Source organism: Penicillium canescens (assembly GCF_028828765.1).
Source record: "Penicillium canescens strain IBT 15451 chromosome Unknown utg000002l_segment0_segment0, whole genome shotgun sequence".
Classification (NCBI taxonomy): domain Eukaryota; kingdom Fungi; phylum Ascomycota; class Eurotiomycetes; order Eurotiales; family Aspergillaceae; genus Penicillium; species Penicillium canescens.
In genome coordinates this window covers 5,584,293-5,608,830 of record NW_026703964.1, presented here as the reverse complement: position 1 = coordinate 5,608,830, position 24,538 = coordinate 5,584,293, and the positions used below count along the sequence as shown (strand labels likewise).

General features: G+C 49.9%; 12 protein-coding genes across 12 annotated transcripts; 6 read left to right on the top strand and 6 right to left on the bottom strand.

Annotated features, from left to right (window-relative positions):
* Nucleotides 1-53: 53 nt before the first annotated feature.
* N7446_003367 (uncharacterized protein) lies at nucleotides 54-365 on the top strand (the record flags this gene model as incomplete). The annotated part of the gene is made up of 1 exon (XM_058512116.1): nucleotides 54-365. The coding sequence occupies one exon, from the start codon at nucleotides 54-56 to the stop codon at nucleotides 363-365; it is 312 nt and encodes a 103-aa protein (XP_058377652.1).
* Nucleotides 366-709: 344 nt separating this feature from the next.
* N7446_003366 (putative endo-1,4-beta-xylanase) lies at nucleotides 710-2,170 on the bottom strand (the record flags this gene model as incomplete). Its single annotated transcript, XM_058512115.1, has 5 exons — nucleotides 710-1,470; nucleotides 1,526-1,639; nucleotides 1,698-1,830; nucleotides 1,885-2,041; nucleotides 2,100-2,170. Coding segments are annotated over 5 exons (1,236 nt in total), but the record flags the coding sequence as incomplete, so codon positions are not given.
* A 724-nt stretch (nucleotides 2,171-2,894) lies between these two features.
* N7446_003365 (HSP70/90 family co-chaperone CNS1) lies at nucleotides 2,895-4,651 on the bottom strand. Its single transcript, XM_058512114.1, has 3 exons — nucleotides 4,313-4,651; nucleotides 3,979-4,251; nucleotides 2,895-3,922 (listed from the first exon to the last, which is right to left on the bottom strand). The coding sequence occupies exons 1-3, from the start codon at nucleotides 4,605-4,607 to the stop codon at nucleotides 3,207-3,209; spliced, it is 1,284 nt and encodes a 427-aa protein (XP_058377650.1). The 5' UTR covers nucleotides 4,608-4,651; the 3' UTR covers nucleotides 2,895-3,206.
* A 793-nt stretch (nucleotides 4,652-5,444) lies between these two features.
* N7446_003364 (3-isopropylmalate dehydrogenase) lies at nucleotides 5,445-6,655 on the top strand (the record flags this gene model as incomplete). Its single annotated transcript, XM_058512113.1, has 3 exons — nucleotides 5,445-5,916; nucleotides 5,975-6,398; nucleotides 6,451-6,655. 3 exons carry the CDS (start codon nucleotides 5,445-5,447, stop codon nucleotides 6,653-6,655), a joined length of 1,101 nt encoding a protein of 366 aa, XP_058377649.1.
* Nucleotides 6,656-7,174: 519 nt separating this feature from the next.
* N7446_003363 (uncharacterized protein) lies at nucleotides 7,175-7,822 on the top strand (the record flags this gene model as incomplete). The annotated part of the gene is made up of 1 exon (XM_058512112.1): nucleotides 7,175-7,822. The coding sequence occupies one exon, from the start codon at nucleotides 7,175-7,177 to the stop codon at nucleotides 7,820-7,822; it is 648 nt and encodes a 215-aa protein (XP_058377648.1).
* A 644-nt stretch (nucleotides 7,823-8,466) lies between these two features.
* On the top strand, nucleotides 8,467-9,476 carry N7446_003362 (peroxidase; the record flags this gene model as incomplete). Its single annotated transcript, XM_058512111.1, has 2 exons — nucleotides 8,467-8,573; nucleotides 8,669-9,476. 2 exons carry the CDS (start codon nucleotides 8,467-8,469, stop codon nucleotides 9,474-9,476), a joined length of 915 nt encoding a protein of 304 aa, XP_058377647.1.
* Nucleotides 9,477-9,994: 518 nt separating this feature from the next.
* N7446_003361 (uncharacterized protein) lies at nucleotides 9,995-13,039 on the bottom strand (the record flags this gene model as incomplete). The annotated part of the gene is made up of 1 exon (XM_058512110.1): nucleotides 9,995-13,039. The coding sequence occupies one exon, from the start codon at nucleotides 13,037-13,039 to the stop codon at nucleotides 9,995-9,997; it is 3,045 nt and encodes a 1,014-aa protein (XP_058377646.1).
* A 1,106-nt stretch (nucleotides 13,040-14,145) lies between these two features.
* Nucleotides 14,146-14,902, top strand: N7446_003360 (40S ribosomal protein uS13; the record flags this gene model as incomplete). Its single annotated transcript, XM_058512109.1, has 3 exons — nucleotides 14,146-14,149; nucleotides 14,278-14,443; nucleotides 14,605-14,902. 3 exons carry the CDS (start codon nucleotides 14,146-14,148, stop codon nucleotides 14,900-14,902), a joined length of 468 nt encoding a protein of 155 aa, XP_058377645.1.
* Nucleotides 14,903-15,215: 313 nt separating this feature from the next.
* Nucleotides 15,216-17,594, bottom strand: cp3 (carboxypeptidase C PRC1). The gene is made up of 3 exons (XM_058512108.1): nucleotides 17,529-17,594; nucleotides 16,882-17,447; nucleotides 15,216-16,830 (listed from the first exon to the last, which is right to left on the bottom strand). Exons 2-3 carry the CDS (start codon nucleotides 17,369-17,371, stop codon nucleotides 15,665-15,667), a joined length of 1,656 nt encoding a protein of 551 aa, XP_058377644.1. The 5' UTR covers nucleotides 17,372-17,447; nucleotides 17,529-17,594; the 3' UTR covers nucleotides 15,216-15,664.
* A 163-nt stretch (nucleotides 17,595-17,757) lies between these two features.
* Nucleotides 17,758-18,920, top strand: N7446_003358 (guanine nucleotide exchange factor SDO1). Its single transcript, XM_058512107.1, has 2 exons — nucleotides 17,758-17,887; nucleotides 17,941-18,920. The coding sequence occupies exons 1-2, from the start codon at nucleotides 17,821-17,823 to the stop codon at nucleotides 18,879-18,881; spliced, it is 1,008 nt and encodes a 335-aa protein (XP_058377643.1). The 5' UTR covers nucleotides 17,758-17,820; the 3' UTR covers nucleotides 18,882-18,920.
* Nucleotides 18,921-19,341: 421 nt separating this feature from the next.
* On the bottom strand, nucleotides 19,342-20,835 carry N7446_003357 (tryptophan synthase; the record flags this gene model as incomplete). Its single annotated transcript, XM_058512106.1, has 1 exon — nucleotides 19,342-20,835. One exon carries the CDS (start codon nucleotides 20,833-20,835, stop codon nucleotides 19,342-19,344), a length of 1,494 nt encoding a protein of 497 aa, XP_058377642.1.
* Nucleotides 20,836-23,579: 2,744 nt separating this feature from the next.
* N7446_003356 (uncharacterized protein) lies at nucleotides 23,580-24,210 on the bottom strand (the record flags this gene model as incomplete). The annotated part of the gene is made up of 2 exons (XM_058512105.1): nucleotides 23,580-23,866; nucleotides 23,922-24,210. 2 exons carry the CDS (start codon nucleotides 24,208-24,210, stop codon nucleotides 23,580-23,582), a joined length of 576 nt encoding a protein of 191 aa, XP_058377641.1.
* Between the last annotated feature and the right edge of the window lie 328 nt (nucleotides 24,211-24,538).

Below are 24,538 nucleotides of genomic sequence, written 5' to 3'. Positions count from 1 at the left end.
CTTGTTGGCGTTCAAAGGAATACCCCTACTCGTTGAGGTCATTGTAACTGAACATGGGACGACCCAACTGGCTTCGTGAAGAGGATACAGACACTGACCCTTCAGAAGGGACAGGGAATAAGAACAAGTCTAAAATCAAGAGAGAAGAGGGAACAGAGTTTAGCCTGAAAAACAACGCCAAATATAAAAAGCCTCGGTTATACTCCCAAATGATAGTAAAAGAGCTAACCCTCACCCCATTTGCTGCACGGACATGCGTCTCATTGCAGGACTTCCCACCAGAGCCGGATGTAGACGTGGCTGCACAGCGAGCTGCCGAATTTGAGTCTAGAGAACGTGGTCTCTCAAAAAAATGGTATTTCTAGATCATAATATATGATTCTATCATACGCGTATGATGCCTAGTGTCCTAGCCCGGCGCCGCAGCATTCTTCTACCGTTCGGTACTGCGCCCTTACAGCGGGCATGGAATCTGGTGCTTGCATAAATCATTGTAAGAGGGCTAGGGTCCTTTTTCTTCTTTTCCTTTTGGATAAGGTAAGGCTATTCACACAGTTCATGTCTTCCCCTTACGAAGCAGTTGAAAGTGTTGAATTGAATGAGAAATCAATTTTCTCGATTGTATTTAGTATCAACCTATACAGTAGTCTCGAGATAGACAGAGATAGATACATAGGCCTGCCTGGTGAACCCTTTCAGCTTGGTATATCTACAAACACTGCGAGTACCATTCATTGGAGTAGGTGCAAGTATATCCACTGGCACAAGTAGTACCTCCAGTCCATCCCGAGCCACCACACTGCCCCCAGTGAGCAACACCAGTACTGCTACCTGAGCTAGCAGTAGTGGTAGTAGTAGCCTTAGTCGTAGTGGCGAGAGTAGTGGCAGTGGTAGTCGAAGAACTCGAGCCCCCAAGAGCATTCAAGATACCAGTATAAGCAGGCTTCTTAACCAAATTTTCATCCCAAGGACAGGCAGCACCCTGACCCGAAAAGGTGCTAGGCACCCAGGAGTACTTGTCAGTGTAATCCCAGATAGTAACACCAACACACTTGGCATTAGCCACACAAGCGGCAACAGTGTTCTGATAGTCAGTCGACTGCTGAGCAAGCAAGGCAGCAGTTGAAGGCAAGGTCATACGAATGTCAAGCTCGGTATATGCAGCCTCAACACCGAGAGCTGTGAATGCAGCCAAGTTGGTAGTCTGCGCGCTCTTGCTAGGGGTGCTTCCAACGATGAAGTGAGCCTGCAGACCGACACCATCAATTTTGGCACCGTATGACTGAACAAGCTTGACAATCTTCTGAGCGCCTGTTGACTTGGAACCAGGGGATTCGATGTTGTAGTCGTTGTAGTAGAGCTTGACGGATGGGTCGGCGGCGGCGGCGGCTGCGAACGCGATGGGGAGGTAGGCTTCGCCAATAGTTGTGTAGAATATACTGCTGCGGTAGCTGCCGTCCTCGTTGAGGGCTGTTCTTATGCATTAGTTATAGAATGATATGAAATGGTTCAGCTGGGCACTCACCTTCATTGACGACATCCCAGGCATAACACTTCCCCTTGAAATGAGTTACAACGTTGGTGATGTGATTCTTCATAGCCGCAATCAGTGTTGCGTTGGTCCAAGTGCCACTTGAGACTATTCATCTGTCAGATCATGTTCCAATATCATGAGATGTGAGGACAGCGAGACTTACCCCAGCTGGGCAGTTGACTATGCCAAACCAAGGTATGGCATCGGAGCTTCTGGCCATTGGTAGAAGCAAGGTCTGCAATGGCATCACCCTTGGTGAACGAGAAGGTGTTCTGCGTTGGCTCAGTCGCATCCCACTGTCAATTCAATTGTTAGCAGGTTCCAGCCAACCAAACGAGCGATATGCAAACCTTTTGAGAGTTGCCAGGGGTAATCTGACCAAAGTCGTCCCTGTTGCTCAACTGAGTCAAATATGCGCTATCGGTCAACTCGGGGTTGTCAGTCGCTGATCCGAAGTATAGCAGTCCTTTGGCAACGGCAGCAGTGTTCAAGCCAGCTGCTTGTGTTCTACCCAGATATCAGTGTTAGTATATAGCCTCGTTGAACTAATTGGTGATATTCATACAACTGAGGCAAAACACCAGTCAATGCCAGGGCAATAGCAGACAAATGAACCATAGTGACGAAGGAATCAAAGCTCGCCGATATTTAGACTCACCGCAAGCTTTAGTCTTTCAAAGAGAAAGAAACCGCCCAAGCTCCTTATATAGTTCAAAACAAAGCGTCATGTCAAATTGTCAGGGCTCTAGTTTGGATGTTTTCAGCATCTGCCCCGGCGCTAGGCAGCTTCACATTGGTCGCTACAGCCATTCGGGCCGAGAGCCCGTGGCGTAGTTGTCGCGGCCATCCAAACTAGTCGAAAGGGGTCATTTAGCTCGGATCATGCTTCGGGACTTGGGATAATATGATCTCATGCATGAAGGTAGGTAGTTAAGCCAGAGTGGTAGAGTAATAGCGACGGAGCGGAGCTCCACATATGCAGAACAGCCGGAGGGGACGCCGTATTTTCTTCACGGCAAAAGAGAAAATGGGGAACCCCTGAAGAGGCTTAATCCCAATCAGGTGAAGTTGAAGGATAGGGCTAAATGCACGGGTAAATGTGTCTTCCCTTCCTAAGAACTCAAACGTATCTGGGGTATCCTTTGTGTTTATTGCCGAGATTTAGCATGATATTTGTTTCGGGGTAAACTAGCACTATAATGCCAAGGCTAGACTACGTATCCCCTCACTTGATTGAGCCTATATTAGCGCCGATGAGATGAGCCTGCATAGGAACTCTCAAGTCTCGATTGTTGACGGCTACGATCAATACGAACCAAGGCTGGATAAGCCAACGTAGGATAGGAACAGTGGGGACATGCTTCCGGAGGGCGCTGCCTCTATAATTGAACCATATCTATGTATAGCCAAAGATGCAAATATGTACATGAACAGACATCTTGGAGGGTATCAGCTAATTTATCGTGGAACTGCTTGAGGTAAAGCCAAAACCAAACGGTAGGGGCGGCGAGGTGCCGCAGTTGAAGCAGACCAAGTTCAGTCCCTAGGCAGAAATCTTAACTTCTGCCAGAGCTATGATAGTGGTTCTGCATCTGGACTTCCACTGGAAGCCAGCGGCGATCAAGAGCTAGGCGACGGGAGACATATCATCTTGTATAATGAAGCGTCCAGTTCAGCCCGTCTTACGAGCTTTCATCTCTGCAATGAATTTGCCAGTCTTCGAGAGAGGCACAATGAAGATGCTGACAAGCTCATCCACAACCTCGACCTTGCCACCAGAAAGGATCTGCAACAAAGGCAACTTTTTGCCGGCCTTGATCAAACCACCAGAGACGGTTTGCATGAAGCATTCAACATTGTTGATATTGTATTCCTTCTTGGTATCCCAAGGCAGAGGGAAAATGTACTCCAGGTGATCCGTAATGGAGTTCATCTCAGAGAACGACTTGATAAAGTCAGATTGCGCCTCCATTGGGTACAAGAAAACAGCCGGGAACTCGACAGTGCTCTCCGGCGACAGAGGATCGGGAACGAGTCTGATCTTGGCATCTTCCATATCGGGGGGCTGTTCGGTCTTGCGGGTTCTGATTTGGCGGGCGCGCAGAGCGGTGCTTAGAACCATGTTCTGCTTGCGCAGCTTTTCTTCCTCTGCCTTCTTCCTGGCGGCAGCGCGCTCCACCGCGGCCTTGCGCTCGGCAATCTTCTGGGAGGCGGTCTTAAGAGACTTGTTTTCTGGGTCGATGGCCAGACCGCGGTTTGCGGCATCCTCAGCTTCGGCGATCTTGTCGAGCTTGAACAGGGCCATGGATGAGCGGTAGAAGGCTTTTACGTTCTTGGGGTTCACCTTGAGGGCGGCAGCACAGTCGAGGGTACAGGCGCGGTAGTTCCCTGAAGAAATTGAACATTAGCAAAGCTCGTCAACAATCGAAAGAAATTGTATATACCTAGCTCCAGGTTGCACAGGGCTCGGTTGATGTGCGATACCTCTTCCAGCTTGCGCAACAATGCCGCCTCAGCCTTAGGGTCCTCAGGCTTTTCCCACTTGTCGACCTTGGCATAGATTACAGCAATACTCTTGGTATAGAACTCCTTGGCATCGATCCATCGAAGCTCCGACACGGCTTCGTTACCTTGTCCCTTGAAGGTTTGCGCGACCTCAGCCTTGGTACCTTCGTTCTGCATAGCCTGCAGAGCGTCCAAAAGTACGTTTTCGCCATCTAAAATATCCAGCTGTCAGCTCAGTTCAACGACCATATTCAACTGCCAAAAAAGACATACTCTCGTCACCCGCATTCTCAATATCGGTCATGAATAGGGGAGTCTGGTTCATCATTTTGAAAAGCTCCTCCTTGGAATGCGATTGAACGGCTGCAATAGCCGGTGGTAGGTCAGGCGCATTGGGATCAGATTGACGCGCCTTTAGACCCTCCTCATTGATCGGGAAGGGAAGATCGTTGCCGGGTGCGAAGGCATCGAAGCCGGGTTGGGGAAGGCCCTGGTTTACCTCGGGAGGAACATCGTTGAGGTTGAGCGACTCGTCAAAGTCATCCGGAAGCTCTTCGATTCGCGACATCGTGAAGTGGTGCCACAAGCAAATTGGACTTTTGGAGATTGGAGATCTTCAAAAGCTTAGAAATGATATGATGCCCGCAGAGCAAACAGTGCAAACCGGAGGGGAGCCGTTGAGCCCTAGCCCTAACACCGAATTGGGCCCGGACTGTAGGTGTCACGTGTTAACACTAGCCCCTTTAGGCCAAATTTATGCCTGAGGTCAATATTAGATGTCACGATTTGTCCTGTATCCACCCAATTGGAGATGTAAATGACTCTGTATTTCCATTACCCCTATTTCTCACTATTTATGGGTCCATTCTAGTTACATAAGCTATGCCGACGGATCATCTATAGACCCGGTTTCATGCAGTATTCGTAAGGTAATCGCGACATTAGAGCCCCACTTGTATACAACATGATAGACCCCCCATGTTTAACTATAATGCGAGGCAATCAACAATTGGCAAAGGGGTGAGAAATGCGAGGCAAAAGTACGGCAAAAACAATTCATGAGATGTTCTACTCGCTTCTAGGCTTACAGCCTACCAGCACCCTAATAAGACAATATCAGTGCTGAACGGTGTTGTCAAGCCAACTGCCATCCCCCCTTCCCCTCGGTACTAAACAATTGACATCCAGCATGAACATTATTAACTAGAAATACATAGTCCAAACCGGACAGTCTTCCGCACTGCCAGGACATCGGCGAAAGCCCGACCAACCGCAACCCCGCACCAGTCGGATGAATGACCGAGCTCCGATATAGGCTGTTTGACGCCCGGGGTATCAAAGAAGAGGAATTATCAGATCCAACCCAACCAAAGCATACCCCAGGAACAACAGAAACACCAAAATAATGACCCAAACATTCAAAATCCTCATTCTACCCGGCGATGGTATCGGCCCAGAAGTAATGACCGAAGCCGTAAAGGTCCTCAAAGCCTTCGAAACACCGCAACGCAAGTTCGAACTACGCCAGGAACTGATAGGAGGCTGCAGCATAGATGCCCACGGCAAACCAGTAACAGACGATGTCAAGCAAGCAGCACTAAACTCAGACGCAGTCCTCTTTGCCGCAGTAGGCGGACCGAAATGGGACAATGCGCGACGTGGACTCGATGGTCCTGAAGGAGGTCTGCTGCAGCTACGGAAGGTGATGGATATCTATGCGAACCTGCGCCCGTGCTCATCTACTTCGCCGAGTTCCTCTATCGCTAGGGAGTTTAGTCCGTTTCGACAGGATGTGATAGAAGGGGTTGATTTTGTAGTTGTGCGTGAGAATTGTGGTGGAGCTTATTTTGGTCGTAAAGTTGAAGAGGAGACATACGGTGAGCTGAATTGATTGCTTTTTCACATGTATACGATCTTGCTGATGTTCTGGTGTAGCAATGGACGAATGGGGATACTCTGAAGCCGAGATCCAGCGTGTAACCCGTCTATCGGCCGAAGTGGCGCTGCGACACAATCCCCCCTGGCCAGTGATTTCTCTCGACAAGGCGAATGTTCTAGCCTCGTCGCGGCTCTGGCGCCGTGTAGTGGACAAGACGATGACAGCCGAGTACCCGCAAGTCAAGCTGGTGCACCAGCTTGCCGACTCGGCATCATTGATCCTGGCGACGAACCCGCGATCCCTGAATGGTATTATTCTGGCGGATAATACCTTTGGTGATATGATTTCCGACCAAGCTGGGTCGATTGTCGGCACGCTTGGTGTGTTGCCGAGTGCTAGTCTCAATGGTCTTCCTGGCGATAAGACGCTAAAGACGAGACCATATGGACTATATGAGCCTACACATGGGTCTGCTCCGACGTAAGTGTATATCAAAGGCGAGGCATATTGAGTGTGTTCTAATATTGTTTAGTATTGCCGGGCAAAACATCGCCAACCCCGTTGCGATGATCCTCTGTGTTGCGCTTATGTTCCGTTACTCGCTGAGCATGGAAGCAGAGGCTCAACATGTGGAAGACGCTGTGCGGAAAGTGTTAGATTCAGGACTGCGGACGCCTGATTTGGGTGGCAAGGCTGGGACTAACGAAGTGGGTGATGCGATTGTATCTGCACTGTAAGTACATGTGAAGATAAAAAAGGTCTTGACATGAGGTTTCAGCTTGAACAGAAATACGAAGGAATGTCTTTAGCAAATAGTCTCAAAGAGCTGGCATACTGGCTAGATCATTGGAAACAAAGAACGTATGTCTTAATGTGCTCGAACGAAGGTTGGGTATTGAGATGTTTGCCCCGTACTGCAGACCTCAGACAAACAATCATATCTGATTTCTTTGATAGAAAGAGTTAGATGAAAGGCAATGTTTGCTCGCTGAGAAGCGATGAAAGAACTGGAAATGTATCAAAATTTGGTACAGATATCATTAGAAAATCCTCCTTGGACATTTGAATCGTCGTTTCCCCTCTACATTTGACTATTACTTTCTCTCTCTGTCTCTTGGGAGTTAAGAGCCTGACAAACCCCGTTCCAAAGAGTCTGCGACAATACCTTGAGTGCCAAAAACCAAGTGCGTCTACGTCAAGCCCAGCCAGACTCACCTTCATACCCAGCTCTAAAGACTCGAAGCTCAACCCTCAATATGCCAACCAAAGAGGGAGAAACGCCTCCACCAACTCCCAACCCACAAAAACTAGAACAATCACCGACACCACCAGCCATCCAGCGAACAGCACCATTCATCCAACCGGCACCACCACCAATCCGCCCAACATCAACAGAGCAACCCACCTGGGCCGGATCCTGCACCCTCCGCCTCGAAAACCTCGAAGCCCAAACCTCTAAAACAAAAAAAGAGCTAATGCGCTCAATCGCCCAAGACATCTGCGCAACATTCACGTGCATAGCCAAGCACGCGGAAGCAGGTAACCTAGAAGACAAACACACAGATGTAATCGATAACGTGATCAAGATGATCCGCGATACAGACGTGAAATCACGACACCGGCTGGAGAAACGGGGCCGTCGCTTGCGGAAGGAGCGAGATTGGCTACGGATGAAACATCGCAAGATGGGTCGGGAGATTGATGAGTTCTCGTTGTTGTATCGCAAGAAAGTGCGGGATTTGATAGTTGCGTTGCGGGAGCAAAATCACGAGGTGGAGCAGTTACGGGCGGAGAGGGAGTTGTTGCTGACGAAGATACATGAGGATAGTGCTCTCGCTAGTGATGCTGTTGATAAGGAGACTGATGTTGATGGGGAGTTTGAGATTGATACGGAGAAGGTGTGAGTTCTTTGTTGCGGTGTGTTTCGTTTGACCGAGGTATTTGGATTGTTTTGTCTGGGGAATCCCCGGATTTCTTGATATCGGAATTGTATCAACAATCAGATTCTCTGCATATTGTATCAATCCAGTTAGTTCCAAATCTTGTAAGCAGTACCTCTGATCTGCGAGTTAGTACATGTAGATGATATCACAATGTGAATGTCCATCGGTATTCGAGTTCCGAGGTATCCAGCTCGCGGCATTTGATAGGCAAATGCCTGAACCCGGAGCGTGGATATAAAAGGCCCGGTCCCTGTGATTCATTCCGAGCCCGAGCGAGCACCGGTGGTCCGTATAGTATCTCTGAAGCGAATCCACCCGAAATCAGTAGAAAATCAGTGGTTGATTGACTGTTGCCATCGACCGAAGGGACCTCGGCTGCTTTGAAAAGACGCAAATTGATTCGGCCCGCTGGATCCACCGTCACTCCGCGCATGTGGACGAGTCCTGGAGAAGACCCTTTTCTCTCCCATTTTCCTGGACACTCTCCAGATTCTCTTAGCATTCTCTTTCTCTTGCGAAGAATCATTTGAGACAACTTCATCCTCGTGTTGTTCCCGATCCAAACTTTTCAAGAAGTCTACCCCGGACAGTGCTCTCGGCCGAGAATGACCACCCACGACTATGAGGCAGTCCGCAAGGATATCGCCGCCCAGTTAAAGAAGCCCGGTTATGATGATGGCAGTGCAGGACCCGTGTTCGTGCGGTTGGCATGGTATGTAAACACCAGGACAGTCTTGCTTTCCCCGGTCGGGATCCCGGAGCAACGGCCGAACCCACCCAGCGCAACGGCTAACCCGATCCTCCCAGGCACTCCTCCGGCACATACGATCTCGAGTCGGACACTGGCGGCTCAAACGGCGCGGGCATGCGATATGAAGCCGAAGGAGGCGACCCATCGAACGCAGGTCTGCAACACGGACGGGCATTCCTAGAGCCGATCAAAGAGAAGCACCCGTGGATCACCTACTCAGATCTGTGGACACTAGCTGGCGTCGTGGCAATCAAGGAGATGGGCGGACCAGATATCGAATGGCACGGTGGACGGACAGACCTGGTAGACGACTCAAAGGTACCACCACGAGGCCGGCTACCAGACGGCGCACAGGGTGCCGACCACCTGCGGTTCATCTTCTACCGCATGGGTTTCAACGACCAGGAGATCGTAGCGCTAGCCGGCGGACACAACTTGGGCCGATGCCACGGCGACCGCAGCGGATTCGAAGGACCGTGGGTGACGAACCCGACGCGGTTCTCGAATTCGTTCTTCAAGTTGCTGCTGCAGCTTGACTGGAAGCCTCGCAAGCTGGCGACCGGCATGACGCAGTTTGTGTATGAGGATCCTGATGCCGAGGAGGACGAGGAGCCGTTGATGATGCTGCCCACTGATATGGCACTGTCGACGGATCCGTCGTTTGCGCCTTGGGTGAAGAAGTATGCCGATGATAAGGACCTCTTCTTTGATCACTTTGCCAAGGCATTTGCGAAACTCGTTGAGCTTGGTATTCAGCGGGATGCTCAGGGTGTTGTTACCAACAGTGACAACCGTCTTGGTGGATATATTTCTGCTCCGAAGAAGAGCAACACTGCCACAGGCCCGCCTAGAGCGCGTCTGTAGATTCTTTTTGTTTTGGACGATTTCCCCACTGCGTTAGATCTGAATATAGCCTGGAAGTGTAAATAGATAATAGAAGTTTATAAAGATATCTGACTATGAATGTGCACGAAAGTCAATCATTCTAGAGTAGATAAAACAGATGGGACGAGGATGAAAGAGGTTGAAAGAAGAAAGAAGAGAAAGGAGAGTCCGGGGTATTGCGGGGGGAACTCGCACAGACGACCGAACAGTTAGGTAACATCGTAACATCGAAACATTTGCGGAGATATACAACTTCATGTGTGGATATGTTTAATAAGAGGCCTCTGATTGGCAGAGACCCCGGTTGACTAGTATACTCCCTGTTTTTGTTATTTTCAGTTCTTGTTACTTGTGAATATAGTGTTGGTAAGCATATAATATGAATCATATAAACAATTCTAACATAAATAATATGTAACACTTCGTCCAAACTCCGCCAAATGCACTACATCCTTGTATAATAAATAGTCTTAACATTAGCCTGCTCCTCAAGGCCTCTACTTTTTACCTCTCCTAGGAGGCTGAACCCTTTTCGGCTCTGAGTCCTCTTCAGAATCCTTCTTCGCCATTTTCTTCGCTTTCTTTGGAGGAGATTTTGCAGCCTTCTTGGGGCTAGCTTTCTTGGGGCTCTCAGTACCAAGTCTCTTAGCATAACGAGTTTGACGACGTGGCGTTAACTGCACCTCAAACTCCGCATCGGACACCTCCGGTGTGACCGCAGGAGCTTGTTTACGACGGGCTTGATGACCCTTTCTTGGATGCGGCGCCCGAGTTCCGCCATCCGACTCATCCACATCGACATCCATCATCATAACATCATTATCTGCATCTCTCGAAACGGCATCGTTCCTTGTCCGAAGCTGGGGGTTCTCAGCTAGCCCGGGGAAGTCCAAAGCGCCCTCCTCGGCAGGTTGACCATGAGGCCAAAGGGTCGACATCTCAGCAAACCAGTTCGGGTCCTGCTGTGCGAAGTCGAGTGCGCCATGATACATGTCGAACCCGTCCTCGCTCGGGGTCACGGTTGTGGGAGGAGAGAATAGCGCTGCATCTGGCACCGGCTCCCGATATGAGAGCCAGTTGAAGGCCGGGTAGCTTGAGGTAGGTGGTGGGGCGGTGCTGGCTAATAACGCTGGGTCAATTAATGTCCAGTCGATGACATTCGGATCAAGGAGTGCTGGGTTGAGAGCCGCCCGGTTAGCACTGCTAGGGGTCAAAGGAGCGCCAACAGGTGGAGACACAGATAAGACGGATGTCTGAATTGGTGGACTGAGGGCTTGTCCAGGAAGAAGTTGCTCGTCGTAGCCAGTGAACGGTGGGAAGGCAGTGAAGGGCTGGGCGAGACCGGGCAGGACGCGATTCCAGGGCTCCTTTTGGATTTGGGGAGAGGATGGAGCCCAAGGGTTGTGGTTCTGGAGAATTTCTTTATCCTGCGATCTCAAGAGGGTCATATCCTGTACGGTCTGGAGAGCTGCTGCCAGGACATCCTTCGCAGGGTTCATGATCCGTTCATAGAACACCAGTGGTATAGCACCACCGGTGCACCACTCAATGGGGACTCGATTATTTTTGTTATAGCATGGGATTCCACCCGCAAACAAGCCGTGATTCAGCTGGCTGTCGTACATGCAAATGTTTCCTGTGTCGTATTCACCACGCTTCGTATCTGTCCAGTAGACACGAGCATGCCCTTTGTAGATATAGACGCCACCAAGCCAACGGTACCTCGCTCTTTGGACGTTGTCGCCATAGTCAATATACTGGAAGTCAATATCTTTGGTGTGATCAAGAATCTTTGACCTTCCATCAAAGGTCATGGTCAAGCGTAGTGGAAGCTGACCGACCTTTCTCTCGCTCCGAATATTGACTCCACCACATGCTATACACTTACTTTCCTTCCTGGCATAGAAGCATCGCTCAAGCAACTGAGATACCCCGATCCCCTTTTCATCGCCCTTGATATAGGCCGGCATCACGCAGGAACCTTGGTGGGACATGACAAACGCTTTCGTACGTGTACATCTGCAGGGCACTATTCGCTCAGCGTAAAAAAATCGAAACTGAGCAAAGTTCTTAGTGCTTTCTGCCCAAACAGCCCATGGCGGAACAGGTTGTCCCATTTTCATGCTTGGATAAGTATCGCAGACCTTCTGGAAGAACATATCGCGTTGGACGCGAGAATTGTGTTCATCCAAGACATCCCAGGCCACGTTGATAGTTTCCACAAAAGCTTTCTCAATATCTTTGAAATCTGCCTGTCGGTTATTGTAACGGTCGATCCTGGTGCAGCCAGCATCAATCAAAATGCCCGCTGCAATGACGGCATCAATGGAACAGGAATTTCCACTCCAGATGGGACCGCGGCCACGCAGAGGATAAACGAGGCCATTTGCATCCCATTTAAAGGTCACAGGATCCAACCTTACGTTGGCTATATTATTGAAGGTCCCAAGCTGGGTGTTAAACAGATCGTTAAGCGAGCGAGCAGTCAATTGCGGAGTAGGCACGGTGCGAATTGGGGCACTGGGATCGCGCTCCAGGTCATTGTATGCAATATTCATAAGGGCCTTTTCAATGATCTCTGTGACATTTCTAGGATCATAGGCAGATGAAAGGGCCGTGTCAACTAGCTTGTTGATTTGCTGATAGCCAACAGGGGCTGTTGTGAAGAGTGGACTGTGGCTAGGGTCCGCATAGATTGGGTCATCGTATCTGCGGATGGGGGCAGCATAGATAGGATCAAAGCCACCGGGGCCTATAGGTTTCGGGCCCGTGTAAGCAGGAGCGCCGGGCGAAAGAACTCGTCGTCGCTTGTTTGGGCCTACGAGCGGCGCTAGGTTTCGTTTATCAAGTCCTGGAGACTGCTGTAAGCCCCAGTGCTCGAAGATCGGTGACGAGGATGGCTGTAAATACTCCTGAATCCTTTCGCCTACCTCTTGGTCCGATACTGGTCCGGGGCGTACCGTTATGAGCCGGGGTATTGATTGAGATGGCTCTACATAAGTGTCGGCTGAGAAGAGAAATTGCTGGAGATAACCATCTGATGTCTCGGGCTTCGCATCGGAAGGACGCTGGTACCCAGGAAGGATAGCTACATCGATCTCGGGAAGGGTCCGATACCATCGACTGACAGGCGTAGGGCGTGGTTCAAGATCGTATTTCATTAGTCGCGGCCCACTGTCCCGGTTGAAGTTAAACAATTCCATCCAGCTCTTTGGACGATGCTGCTCTTGCATGTAATAGAACAACTTCCACAACATCTTCTTGAGATCGATAATATTTCGCCTCTTTCTGGTGTAATGAGCAGTGACGAGCTGCTTCTCGTAATGAATTCCCCAAAAGTAATGTTTCATCACTACATCAATCTGTCCGACCCCGATCTCGCGCCCTTTCGACTGGCTCGACGTACTCAGAGTTCTCGTCAGAAACTTCCAATCTTCAGGTGGATCTTTAAGCGCCATCAAGTCATATAGTTCACTAGGCTCAGGTGGATGCTCAAGGTCGTCCGGGTGGCGCGGAAAAAGGAGATTAGGAGGCTCCGCCATGATGAACCAAGATGGTATATGTGAGATATGGCGTAGAAAACAGGAACAAGAGAATAGTGTCAGAACACTGAGATATCGAGAATTAATTCAAATTGTCGAAAAGAGCAATCGAAGGCCATTTCAAGCGGTGCGAGCTCGGCTTTTTAATGAACAACGAAAGTTCTCGTTGTCCAAAGACCAGGGTCAATGCCGTCCCCACTAGTAAGACGAGTAATGCATTGAACAAAGTAAGCGGGTGAAAGAACTCGAGCTCAATCTCGAATCCATGGTAGTATTCTGTTAATCAAAGAGCAGAGTTGGAGACAAAGGCTTCGTGCTCCAGATTCAGTAGGGCAGCAGCGGCATGATCCAAAGTGTTTCTATAATTGTCGAGGGGTTAGGTCTCGCGGCCGACCTAAGGAATATCAAAGAAGTCGTCGACTAAAAATATACCTCAGCATCCAATTCTTAAGGGCGAAGTTACGCCCATGTGAACAAAGGATATCGCATATTGACGGGAAAGTCACGCTCAAGTGACCGTCAGGGAGGTTGAGACGTGTGAGCGGAGACACCGTAGCCATTTTCCTAAGAGGACAAGTAGGGGTGAGCAGGTAGGCAGTAGCCATATTAGCCATGAGGAGGCCCTGAGATAAACAGATCGCACTTGAGCGTGGTCACAAAAGAGTCTCGAGTCGCAATGCCCCAAAAGATATGGCTCTGGATGTAGATGGAGACTCGATGGAACCAGCTCAAAGCATTCGAGTCAAAGAGTTGAAAGCTGCTGCTAATTCCCTTTTCGATTCAAAGAAATAGACTTATAGTGGCTGAAGACATCCAGGAACCAAAAGAAGTAAGTCCAGGAACAACAAAGATATCAGGGCTGGTGGTAAGATACATGTAAATCACAAGACCTATTACAGTAATATAACCAAATACAGACACAGGTCAGCTGACTTCACCTGATCTGTGCGCTAACCTATCCTGGACTAGTGGTTCACAAGCGAGCCCTCATCCCAAACAGGTTAGTGCGTTAATTACCCGATCCCACAAGCAAAGTCACTCAGTTGGACTTCCTCCTCTCCATCCCTCTGTCGACAACCCATCGCGATACTCGCCCATCGCCCACCATGTGTACGTGAACACCCCTTCTTTCAGTCTGAAAGCCCTCTATGATACAACACAACGATTGCGCAAAGAAAAAGCGATGGAAAAAGACGACGGTTCTGGAAATTGAAGGCTAACGTGCACTTCGATAACAGCGCTCGTGTCCGGCGAGAAGACGAACTTCCAGTTCATCTTGCGTCTGCTCAACACCAATGTTGACGGCAAGCAGAAGATCATGTACGCCCTGACCCAGATCAAGGGTGTCGGTCGCCGTTACTCCAACCTGGTCTGCAAGAAGGCCGATGTCGACCTCACCAAGCGGTACGTTCGAACCACCCACACACCCCCCATCGAAAGTTGAATCATTCCCATATGGAGGAAAGGCATGAAAGGAAAGGCATTGGAATATTGGACAAATCGACATGGAACGGGAATCACGCACAATCCCACAAGAACCAAACTGACAAGGATCCTATCTACAGTGCTGGTGAGCTCACCACCGAAGAGCTCGAGCGTATCGTCACCATTCTCCAGACCCCGACCCAGTACAAGATCCCCTCGTGGTTCCTTAACAGACAGCGCGACATCACCGACGGCAAGGACACCCAGGTTGTTTCCAACTCCCTGGACAGCAAGACCCGTGAGGATCTCGAGCGCCTGAAGAAGATCCGCTCCCACCGTGGTCTCCGTCACTACTGGGGCCTCCGTGTCCGTGGTCAACACACCAAGACCACTGGCCGCCGCGGTCGCACCGTCGGTGTCAGCAAGAAGAAGGGCTAAACAATTTGTGTCGTTTTTTTGCCGGGGGTTCTTGGAGGGATTCCGTTATTTCCGGTGTGTTTCTATGGGCATCCGTGGGACCTTTTTCCCCGCTGGGCTGGGTATCGACCCTGGTTCAAAAAATTGAAAATGAATCATACCAATGAAATGAACCGATCTCTTCTTACAAGTAATGCACGCTTGGCTTTGGGATTGTCGACAACTCGATCCTGTCTGGTCCTCTGCCTTGTAGAGTAGCCATCTAGACTGCTATGTCTGTGGGGTAGCCCTCCACTGCGGGCCATATTGATGTCTCCATCACATCGTGTTTGCTCCTAGTAAACCCCACCCACCTCCTTAGTATACACGGCCGAGACCTGAACCATGTTGGGCTGTGTTTGTCAAGAGAGGAAGATTGACGTTCTTTGAACACGCTGGGACTCTCATCCTTTGTGAACCTCCTATCTCTTCATAGTCTTGTCGTGCTACGACTTGACAGAGGGTTTGGAGTGACATCTCTTAGTTACGTTCTCTGCACCTTACATACCTTACTTGCTATCTTTTGGTCTATGTTATTCAAGTCTATCAAAATTGATTGGATTCAAAGTTGCCCTGACGTATATACTAAACAGCAAGCCACCGAATCAGGAAGCAAATGATCAAATCGGTTCGCAACCTTAGATCAGGTGTCAAATTGCATGTATGCAAACAAACAGTAATATCAATAGCATTCGGTGTAACGATAAATCATCGACGCCTTGTAAAAGCAATTAGGTCGAGCATCTAGTACCACTCACCACCAATCCAGCGGTTGAAGAACTCCAGACCAGCCTCGGGCTGATCCATGGGAACCATGTGGCCAGCACCAAAGATACGGGTGAAGGTAAAGTTGCCGTGGGTCTTGATCTGGCCGATCTTCTTGCCAACGTGCTCGTTCTGCACGATCTTGAGATCCTCAAGCTCAGCAGCAGCGAACTCCTTCTGGCCGGGCCACTCAAGAGCCTCGGACCAGGCCTTGTTGCCGAGCCAGTTGCAGATGAAGTCGGCATCACCGGCATAAATTAGAACGGGGATCTGCTCAAGAATTCCGGGGACGAGGCGGTGGTAAGGCTTGAACCAGTCACCGGCGAAGAGGAAGTTACGGTTAATGTCGAAGTTGCACGAGTCGTAGCCGTCAACCTCAGCACCAACAGCGTCGCGGACGCTCTGCTGACCGAGGTACTCGCTGACGTAGCCCATGCCCTTGTAGCAGAGGTTGCTCTCATCCTCGCACTTGCCGCGAATGTCATAGACGTTCTGACCGGTGCGCTGGTAAGGTCCGAGCATGGCGTTGTTACAGTAGATGGAGGCAGGAACGCAAATCCAGGGGCTCTCGCTGTTGTAGCAAGACTCAATCATGCTCTGGCAGCGGCCCAGAGAGTTGTCCATGGACTGGCAGGTGCTCTCGTCGAGAACAGCGGGGTAACCACCCTCGCCACAAGCCATGGGACGGTAGTACTCGTACTGGGTCAGGCCATCGGTGAGACCGTTGCCAATGAGAACAGACTTGAGGTTGATGTTGCGCTTCTTGTGAGCGAGAATCTCGGAAGCCATGACGGGGATGTAGTGACCAGCGTAGGACTCGCCAGCAATGTGGAAGTCCTGCTTAGCGTACTCGGGGAACTGCTTGAAGAACAGGGTCAAGAGAGCGTAGACGTCCTTGCCAGCAGCAACGGTGTCGCTGACGGAGGAGCCACTATAAGAGTAGCCGACGTTGATGGGCTGGTCGAGGAAGATAACAGAGGCATTGTTGTTCCACGAGAAGTCATTGTAGATAGGCTTGATGTTCTCGCCAATGGAGCTGGGTCCAAGTTCCAAGAACAGTCCGGTGAGGGACGAGCAACCGGGACCGCCGTTCAGCCAGAGGACGACCGGGTCATTTGCGGGGTCGTTGCGAGACTCAAAGAACCCTTTTAGAGGTTAGACAGTTGCGGACACTAAGAAGGCATTGTCAAACTTACAGTAGAACAGGTGCTTGTCCTCCTCGTTGTCATCCAGATAACCACTGTACTGCTTGACGCCAGGGTCAATGCCGAGAGCACTAGGGTCAACCTTCTTAACGCGGAGGTCATAGGCCTCTAGTCTGCCATCAATCTCACGCTCCTTGGTGCCATCGGTACCAGATACCCAGAGGTCCTGAACGTCGGCGCCACTGACGTGATGATCCCAGTGGGAAGCAGGACGGCGGGTGTGCTTCTTAGGCAAGGACAGAATGGGAGCGCCGTTCATGGACTCCGGGAAGAAGTTAGAGACTTCCTCCCACATCTTGCGAGCCTCGCCAGAGAGAGTCTTGAACTGTTCCTGGAGGTGCTCAAGGGGCTTGGAGACTACATTGGCACCCTGCTGGGCAACGTTCTCCGCATACTCCTTGTGAGCTCCAAGGACTTGCTGCAGGCCTGGGGCAGCCGCAGAAGCGGCTCCCACCAGAAGAGTGGTGGACAGGATTCTCATTGCAAACTGTGTCTATGATTCACAGAAGAATGATGGTAATGATGGGTGGGCTAATGGAAAGCGGGTACCTCGGGGTCTGGGGTCAGGCAGATCTTATCAGTAACCGCTCGTATGTGTAGCTCTAAGAGATGGCGAGAAAGAAAGGAACACCACTCACACTTAGGGACACACTGAGGATGATTGAGACGAGACTTAGGGATACAAGACAGGGCCCTGCAGTGAGGAGAAGAAGAGCAGGGAATCCCCGATGACGCCAGGAGATAAGCAGGTCCCTGGACTGACTCAGCCAGTCACGGGAGGGGTAGCGGGCTAAGCCTTTTTCGGAAAATTCTTTCGATCGTCAGCTTGTACACATTCCACGTCCTGGAAACAGCGTATTTTTTGCGCATCTTCAAGTTCTTCGTTCGTATTTGGAATAGCCCACCCTACGCGGCTAAACGTCCCTCAAAATGCCTATCAACCAACCCTCCAACCAGATTAAATTCACCAACGTTTCGGTGGTGCGCCTAAAAAAGGGTAGGTTCGATGAACCACATCGCTTGATCCAGCTAACCCTTCTCTCAATATAGGCAAGAAGCGCTTCGAACTCGCCTGCTACAAGAACAAACTGCTTGAATACCGATCAGGTGCTGAAAAAGACCTCGATAATGTCCTCCAAGTCCCCACCGTCTTCCTCTCCGTCTCCAAAGCACAAACTGCCCCGTCAGCAGAACTAGCAAAGTCCTTTGGAGCAGGCACACCTCGGGAGGAAATCCTCCAAGAAATCCTCCGCAAGGGTGAAGTGCAAGTCGGCGAGCGCGAACGCAAAGATATTCTCGAACGAGTAGAGAAAGAAGTCCTGGACATCGTCTCAGGTCGCCTAGTCGACCCCATTACAAAGCGCGTGTACACACCAGGCATGATCCACAAGGCGTTGGACCAACTAAGCTCAGCTAGCGGTCAGCAAGGACAACAAGCCGGAGAAGCGAACGGGAACAGCGAGGAGAAGGCAGCTCAGCCGAAGAAGCCGATGTGGACAGGAGTTTCGTCGAACCGGTCAGCTAAGAGCCAAGCGCTGGATGCTATGAAGGCTCTAATCGCTTGGCAGCCCATTCCTGTCATGCGGGCTCGTATGCGTCTCCGTGTGACATGCCCTGTGTCACTATTGAAGCAATCTGTCAAGGCTGCTCCTGGGGCTACCCCAGCCAAAGAGAAGGAGGCACCCTCTGGTGGCTCTAAAAATAAGAAGGGAAACAAGGGATCGAAGAAGGGAAAGCGTGGTGATGACTCGGATATCGAGGCTGGGTCTGATGCTGAGGCTGCGCCTAAAGCCCCCGGCACTGTCAAGGATAAGATTATGGCGTTTATCGAGTCGATCGAGTCACAGGAAGTTATTGGTGGAGATGAGTGGGAGATTGTGGGTTTCGCCGAGCCTGGTGCATTCAAGGGATTGAATGAGTTCGTGGGTAACGAGACTCGTGGAAGAGGCCGGGTTGAGGTCTTGGATATGTCGGTCACACATGAGGATTAAGTGGCTATTGCTCTACGGGGCTATACATGATTACCGATATGACTGATGACAAAAGTTCAAATGAATAGATTGGCTTTTGCCATTCACTTTCATCCACTCCCTATGAGTAGATGCAGCCAAGCCCTACCCCAATAATGGGCTGAAGAAACTTTGCTGGAAAAAAGCAAACATACATAGCCAAGCAACACATCAAGCCTGTACCTACTGGAAAAGTACTGTAAGTTAGAGCTTTCATCTAAAGAATGAAGAGGGATAAGTAAAGAAATTTGATAAATAACCGAGACTCGACATGTAGAAGTATAGCAAGCCAAAAGTATATGATAAATTACAGCGCATGCAGTCAATACAGACAAAGAACGGACCCATCGCCATAAATGAAAGATGCAGATATTCACAGAAAGACAGAAAAGCAAATCATGATCGTGACACATAACAAACTCATGAACTGCAAACCGCAAACTCAGACATTCAACCTACGCATGCCGATGTTATCACATCCAGTCACCATCAAAACCACATTCTTACCCGGGCCAAGTTCTCTCGCGAGATCGATAGCCTTGGCCACCGCGTGACTCGAGTCCAGGCCAGAATGGATTCCCTCGTGGTGCTGGAGTGTTTTGAACCCATCCAGGGCATCCACGTCGGTAGCCGTTGAAATTTCAATCCTGCCCGCGTCCTTCCAATGAGCGACCTCAGGGCCCACAGTGGACAAATTCATGTCTGGCGAGATAGAATGCGAGTCAAGTATCTGGCCCTCATTGGTCTGCAACAAGAGCGTACGAGCACCCTGGAGAACACCAAGCTCACCATCTGTCAGGGCAGCCGCGTGAGCAGCCTCCACACCAATCAACCGAACAGACAGATCATGAAGGAATGGTCTGAAAAGTCCAATTGCACCACTCCCACTTCCAACGGCGGTGACGAGGGCATCCGGCTTACAGCCAGCCTCCTGCATCTGGGCCGCGACCTCCTCGCCTAGGAGAGCTTGGAACGTGCGAGCCAGGGTCGGCAGCGGACTAGGACCCACGGGGCTACCCATGAGGTAGTATGCAGACTGATGGTTGCAAACCGAATACCGCAGGGCCTCCGTGATGGCGGCGCGCAGGGAGCCCAGGCCAGATGGGGCGCTCGCGGTGATAATCTTAGCGCCGAGCATCTTCATCTCAAGCACATCCTCATGCTGGGCATTAGCATCATCTGCACCCATGACAATCACACAGCGCAAACCCAACCGAGTGCACATTGCAGCGGTGAAGGAACCATGTTTGGCCGAGGCGCAATCAGTGACGACCTCGGAGCGGCCCATTCGTCGAGCGAGGAGGAGCTGACCGACGATATTGCGGGCCTTGTGGGTTCCGTATTCGTTCTGGTCTTCGCGCTTTAGCCAGATTGTTGCACCGCCCGCCAAGCTGGTCAACTTGCTCGCCATGTGCAGCTGGGTGGGCCGGGAACGCTGGAACGTGGCATATTCATGCCAGAAGGAAGGCTCTGAGACAGTGGCCTCGAAGAACGAGGTCAGCTCGTATAGGAAACCCATTATAGATTCTGGAGCAAACTGGCCCCCGTAGGAGCCGTAGCCATCGAATGAAACCTGTGGGGCTTTCAGGGTGCCATCTGGTTGCAGGATAGGAATATACGGTGTGATCAAGTGGGTAGCTGTTGACTTGGCAGACGTCTTGGACAGGGGAGTATCAGAGGCAATTGAGGCTGTTGTTGCTTTGGTTTCTCCATCTGATGCGTCTGAGGATTCCGTGTGTGTGCTGATGGTGCAGGAACGGGGTATCGAAGCCCTAGGTAGTATAGTGGCATCTCTTTGTATAGAAGGGCTAGCAATTCGTGATTGAAGCGTTTCAGGAACTTTGACCAAGCGAATGACATTCTTAGTATCTGGGGAATCGGTGGGATCGCATGGTTTAGAGTAAAAGCAAAGAAGACGGCGCAGAGATCGAAGCATGATGCCCCACGGTATAGATAGAAGCAATTGGTTCGAGGAAGTGTTTGGAAGGAATAGATGCTTTGGAACAATGGATAGATTGTTTGATCGGGAGTGATATTATAGAAGCCGTGCATTCATGTGCATAGAAGTTGAAGCAAGTGGACGACAACATGGGACGAGGGATACATTAAATATGGCGTGAGCGCTTCTACATCTGGGTAGCCTCACTGGAAGCTCGGATCTGCTCCTGCGATCATTTCGGGGCTGTGGCTACTCTTACCTAAATGGGTTATTTGCTTGGCTATTGTATTATATGGCTTCGACTTCTTCCCAGGCTTTCCATGTCTCAGCTTCCACCAGTCATACTTCCTTCTTCTTCTAATAGTAAGATCAATTTTCTTTGTTACAATCTATCTCCAACATAGCACTATACTCGATACAGAGCTATCATATTCCAAATGTGATCCATAGTATGACTTCAGTTCTGGCGCTACGGAACAATCTATATCGTACACATCATTGCGGAGCCAACTTACACTTACACAGGTAGGAAATCATTGTGATGAGAGTTATAGGGAGGTAGGCATGACAGCTTGCATGTAGAAGAGCGTTGTTTGCTTGAGTGACATGCACTGAAATCTCCAAGCATAAATGCCGATCTTGCCCAGGAACCGAGGGACATATGTTGTGTCACTCTGCCGTCGACCCAACTCTTGATATCCTCTCATCACCGTTACACCAACACTTCTTTGCCATTATCACCATGGAATCAGCTGTTCATCTTTGCTCCGTCATCGGGTGTTCAGTCTCGGAATACCACACAGTTCTATTCATCGGCGACCATGCTTGAAACGATATTTACCTAGATCAAGGTGCTTGAGGATTTGCAGTGTGCCTTCAATGTTACATTACACACTTTTCAGCTCGTGCCATCCTCTTTGTTCGACATCCGTTTGTCTCAATTCTAGGGCGTAGTTGGTCATGTGACATCTTTCCTTCACGACAGGATGATGTCTATGCGTTCAATTCTTGCATGTTTCCTTCATGAATAGGCGCCACGTATGTTTTTGTCGCTCGTATTCGGTGTGGGATCTTACAGGGGTGGATCGAGATTGGCGTTAAGCTTCGAGAGGATTCAAACATCAGACCTTTTGACCAATGCTATATTCTTTGTTTGGAGAGTTTCTCGGCTTCATTTCGGGGCGTGGTTGATCCCAAGTTCATATGATTCTTATTCATCCACGAAGGCGACGTGATCCATGCATTCCATTCTTTCAGGGCCCTTCATGTATAGACGCCACGTGAGTTTGTTTCTTGACACTTATATACAGAGCGAATCCCTAATGTAGGAGCTATGCAGGTATATAAAAGGATCGGGGACCGTCGGGCCGTCTCGTTCTTCCATAAGTTGATATTCCTCGATTTCAGATCTAGGGTGCATCGTGTCATGTGACCGATATTGTGTGTCCCTTTTTTGAGTATTCACCAGCTTGTTTGAGGTTTATTAAGCTTGGTCCTATATTGAGGCAGATCTTAAGGCATAAAAAATCTCAGCATCGAGAATGGATACATTTATGCAGTTGCTTTTGTTGCTTGGATTCGACTACGAACAGCTGGGATACATAAACCACCAGCAGGCAATACTCTGCATATAATCTATTCCAACCGGGTGACTGACAAGAGACTACAGTACGGTCAAGAACCACGCAGTCAAGCCACCCAGCTTGCACTAGAGCCCAAGTCAGTAAGAGCAAAGACCACAAGGCTACTCGACGACTGCAAGTAGCCGATACATAAGTTGCAAGGCACATCCAAATGCAAGCACAATTCAAAACAAGACCTAAAGCGAAGCAAACCCCCACAAGTGAAACTCGAGATATTATAAGACAGATAACCTAAAGGATAGGCCACCCAAGTTCATTTCCCACTAAAATTTATATATAAACAGCATTTCCACCCCCAGCCCACCAAAACCCCAACCTCCATCCAAAGTTATCTAAACTCAACACAAACGCGTCATTCCCGCGCTCAAAACAAGAAACCAGCCACACAAAAGTCTGTTAGCAGGGATAGACAAGTCGATCGAGAAATTCATTACTTGGTTAGTGAATGCCCACGCTGATATGCTTTTATAGTGCGGGGGAGAAAGCTTGGCTTTGGCGGGGTTGGGGTCGATTCTTCTCGAAGGCTGAAAATCGAGTCTAGATCATCTAGATCTAGAGCGAAGTCTGATTTGAGTTATACTTTATATCCGTATTGGCATGTGGAAACCGGGAAACCGGGAATGCCGGAAGTGTATATAGTGTAGGTCTATATCATTCTTTTATATCTAGCGACCTTCTATTTTGGAGACATTGCAGACGTGATTGCGAGGAAAATCATGGAAAGACGAAGATCAGATCTGACTGATACAGATCAACCCAAAATCGAATAAACCTTAAAACGGGTATACGCTCATATGCAAATGCATGACAGGGAAAGGGGTCCCCGACCGAGTGGATCCTCGCTCTCCGCGAGAAGACATCAGCTAGGGACAATAGTGAGACAGCGTGCCGGTACGCTGTCCCAGTGTAAGTCGAATGGATATCCGACCGGTGATCCTTGGATCAAAGGTATGAAAATGGAGGTTAAAAAAAGTAGACATCAAGTCGGAAGAAAGGGATCAAAAAAGGAACAATCTCCAGGACAGGAAGAAAGTAGGATGATACAAAAAGGGATGGCGTCTAGCCAGGATGAAATCTACGCGCAGACCTGGACGGCGATCAAGGCGCGGGTAAGGTCCTCGGGAGCGAAAGGGAGTTTCTGCTTTCGGGGCGACATGATGCACGGGGAGAGAGCGGGCGAGATGGCGCGGACGAGGGGGGAAGTATAGCGGATGGATTCCTTTGGGCTTTGGGATCCTTGAGATCCTCGGTGATCTCGTAAATGGAGGTCTCGTTGAGGAGGGTCATCATTGAGCCGCTGTAACTTGAGGGGTTGATAATAGTTGAGGACTGGGAGCCTGAGTCGATTGCACGGGGCGATGATTCTGGGGCATCTGAGTCGGAGGCTATAGAAGAGAATGTTAAAGGGGTTTACGATAAGTGGGGGGATGGAGAATGTACCTGACGTATCCTCTCGGGTATGGGCCTGTCCATGTGTACCTGACTCCTCGAGGAGAACATCGGGAGCAGGACAGTTAGTGGCGCAGGGCGACAGGGATAAATCGAGCGAACGAGGACGGTCGGCCGTAGCGGCGTCAAAAGACCACGCGGCTAACCGCTTTTGGTGTTCGCGATCAAAAGGCCCCCGAAACTTGGAGGGAGGACACTCGTGGCGTCGATAGTATTCCACCTTGGGCTTTCCATCGGATTTAGAGCGGAACACCCGCTTGACCTTCTCGCGGAAGTTCATATCGGAATTGTGAAAGTAAAAAGCAAATCAAATTCAGAATAGAGAAATCAATGCGGGCGGTTCCTGGTGGAAGTGCCTCAGGGCATACCAATCCCAGAGTGGGAATGGACGCAGGTGTGCAAGCACGAAGTGGTGGGAGAGAGTAGGAACTGTATGACCATGCTTTGCCTGAACAGAAGGAAAAGAAAAGCAGAGGCAACAACAGTATACGAGGGGAAAATCAGGAATTATATGGGGCAGATAAGCCGCCCCCCAGAACGTCCGATCCATATCCGGTGAAGACATTGGGGCAAATGCTACTCCAGAATACTTGGTCGTCTATTGGGGG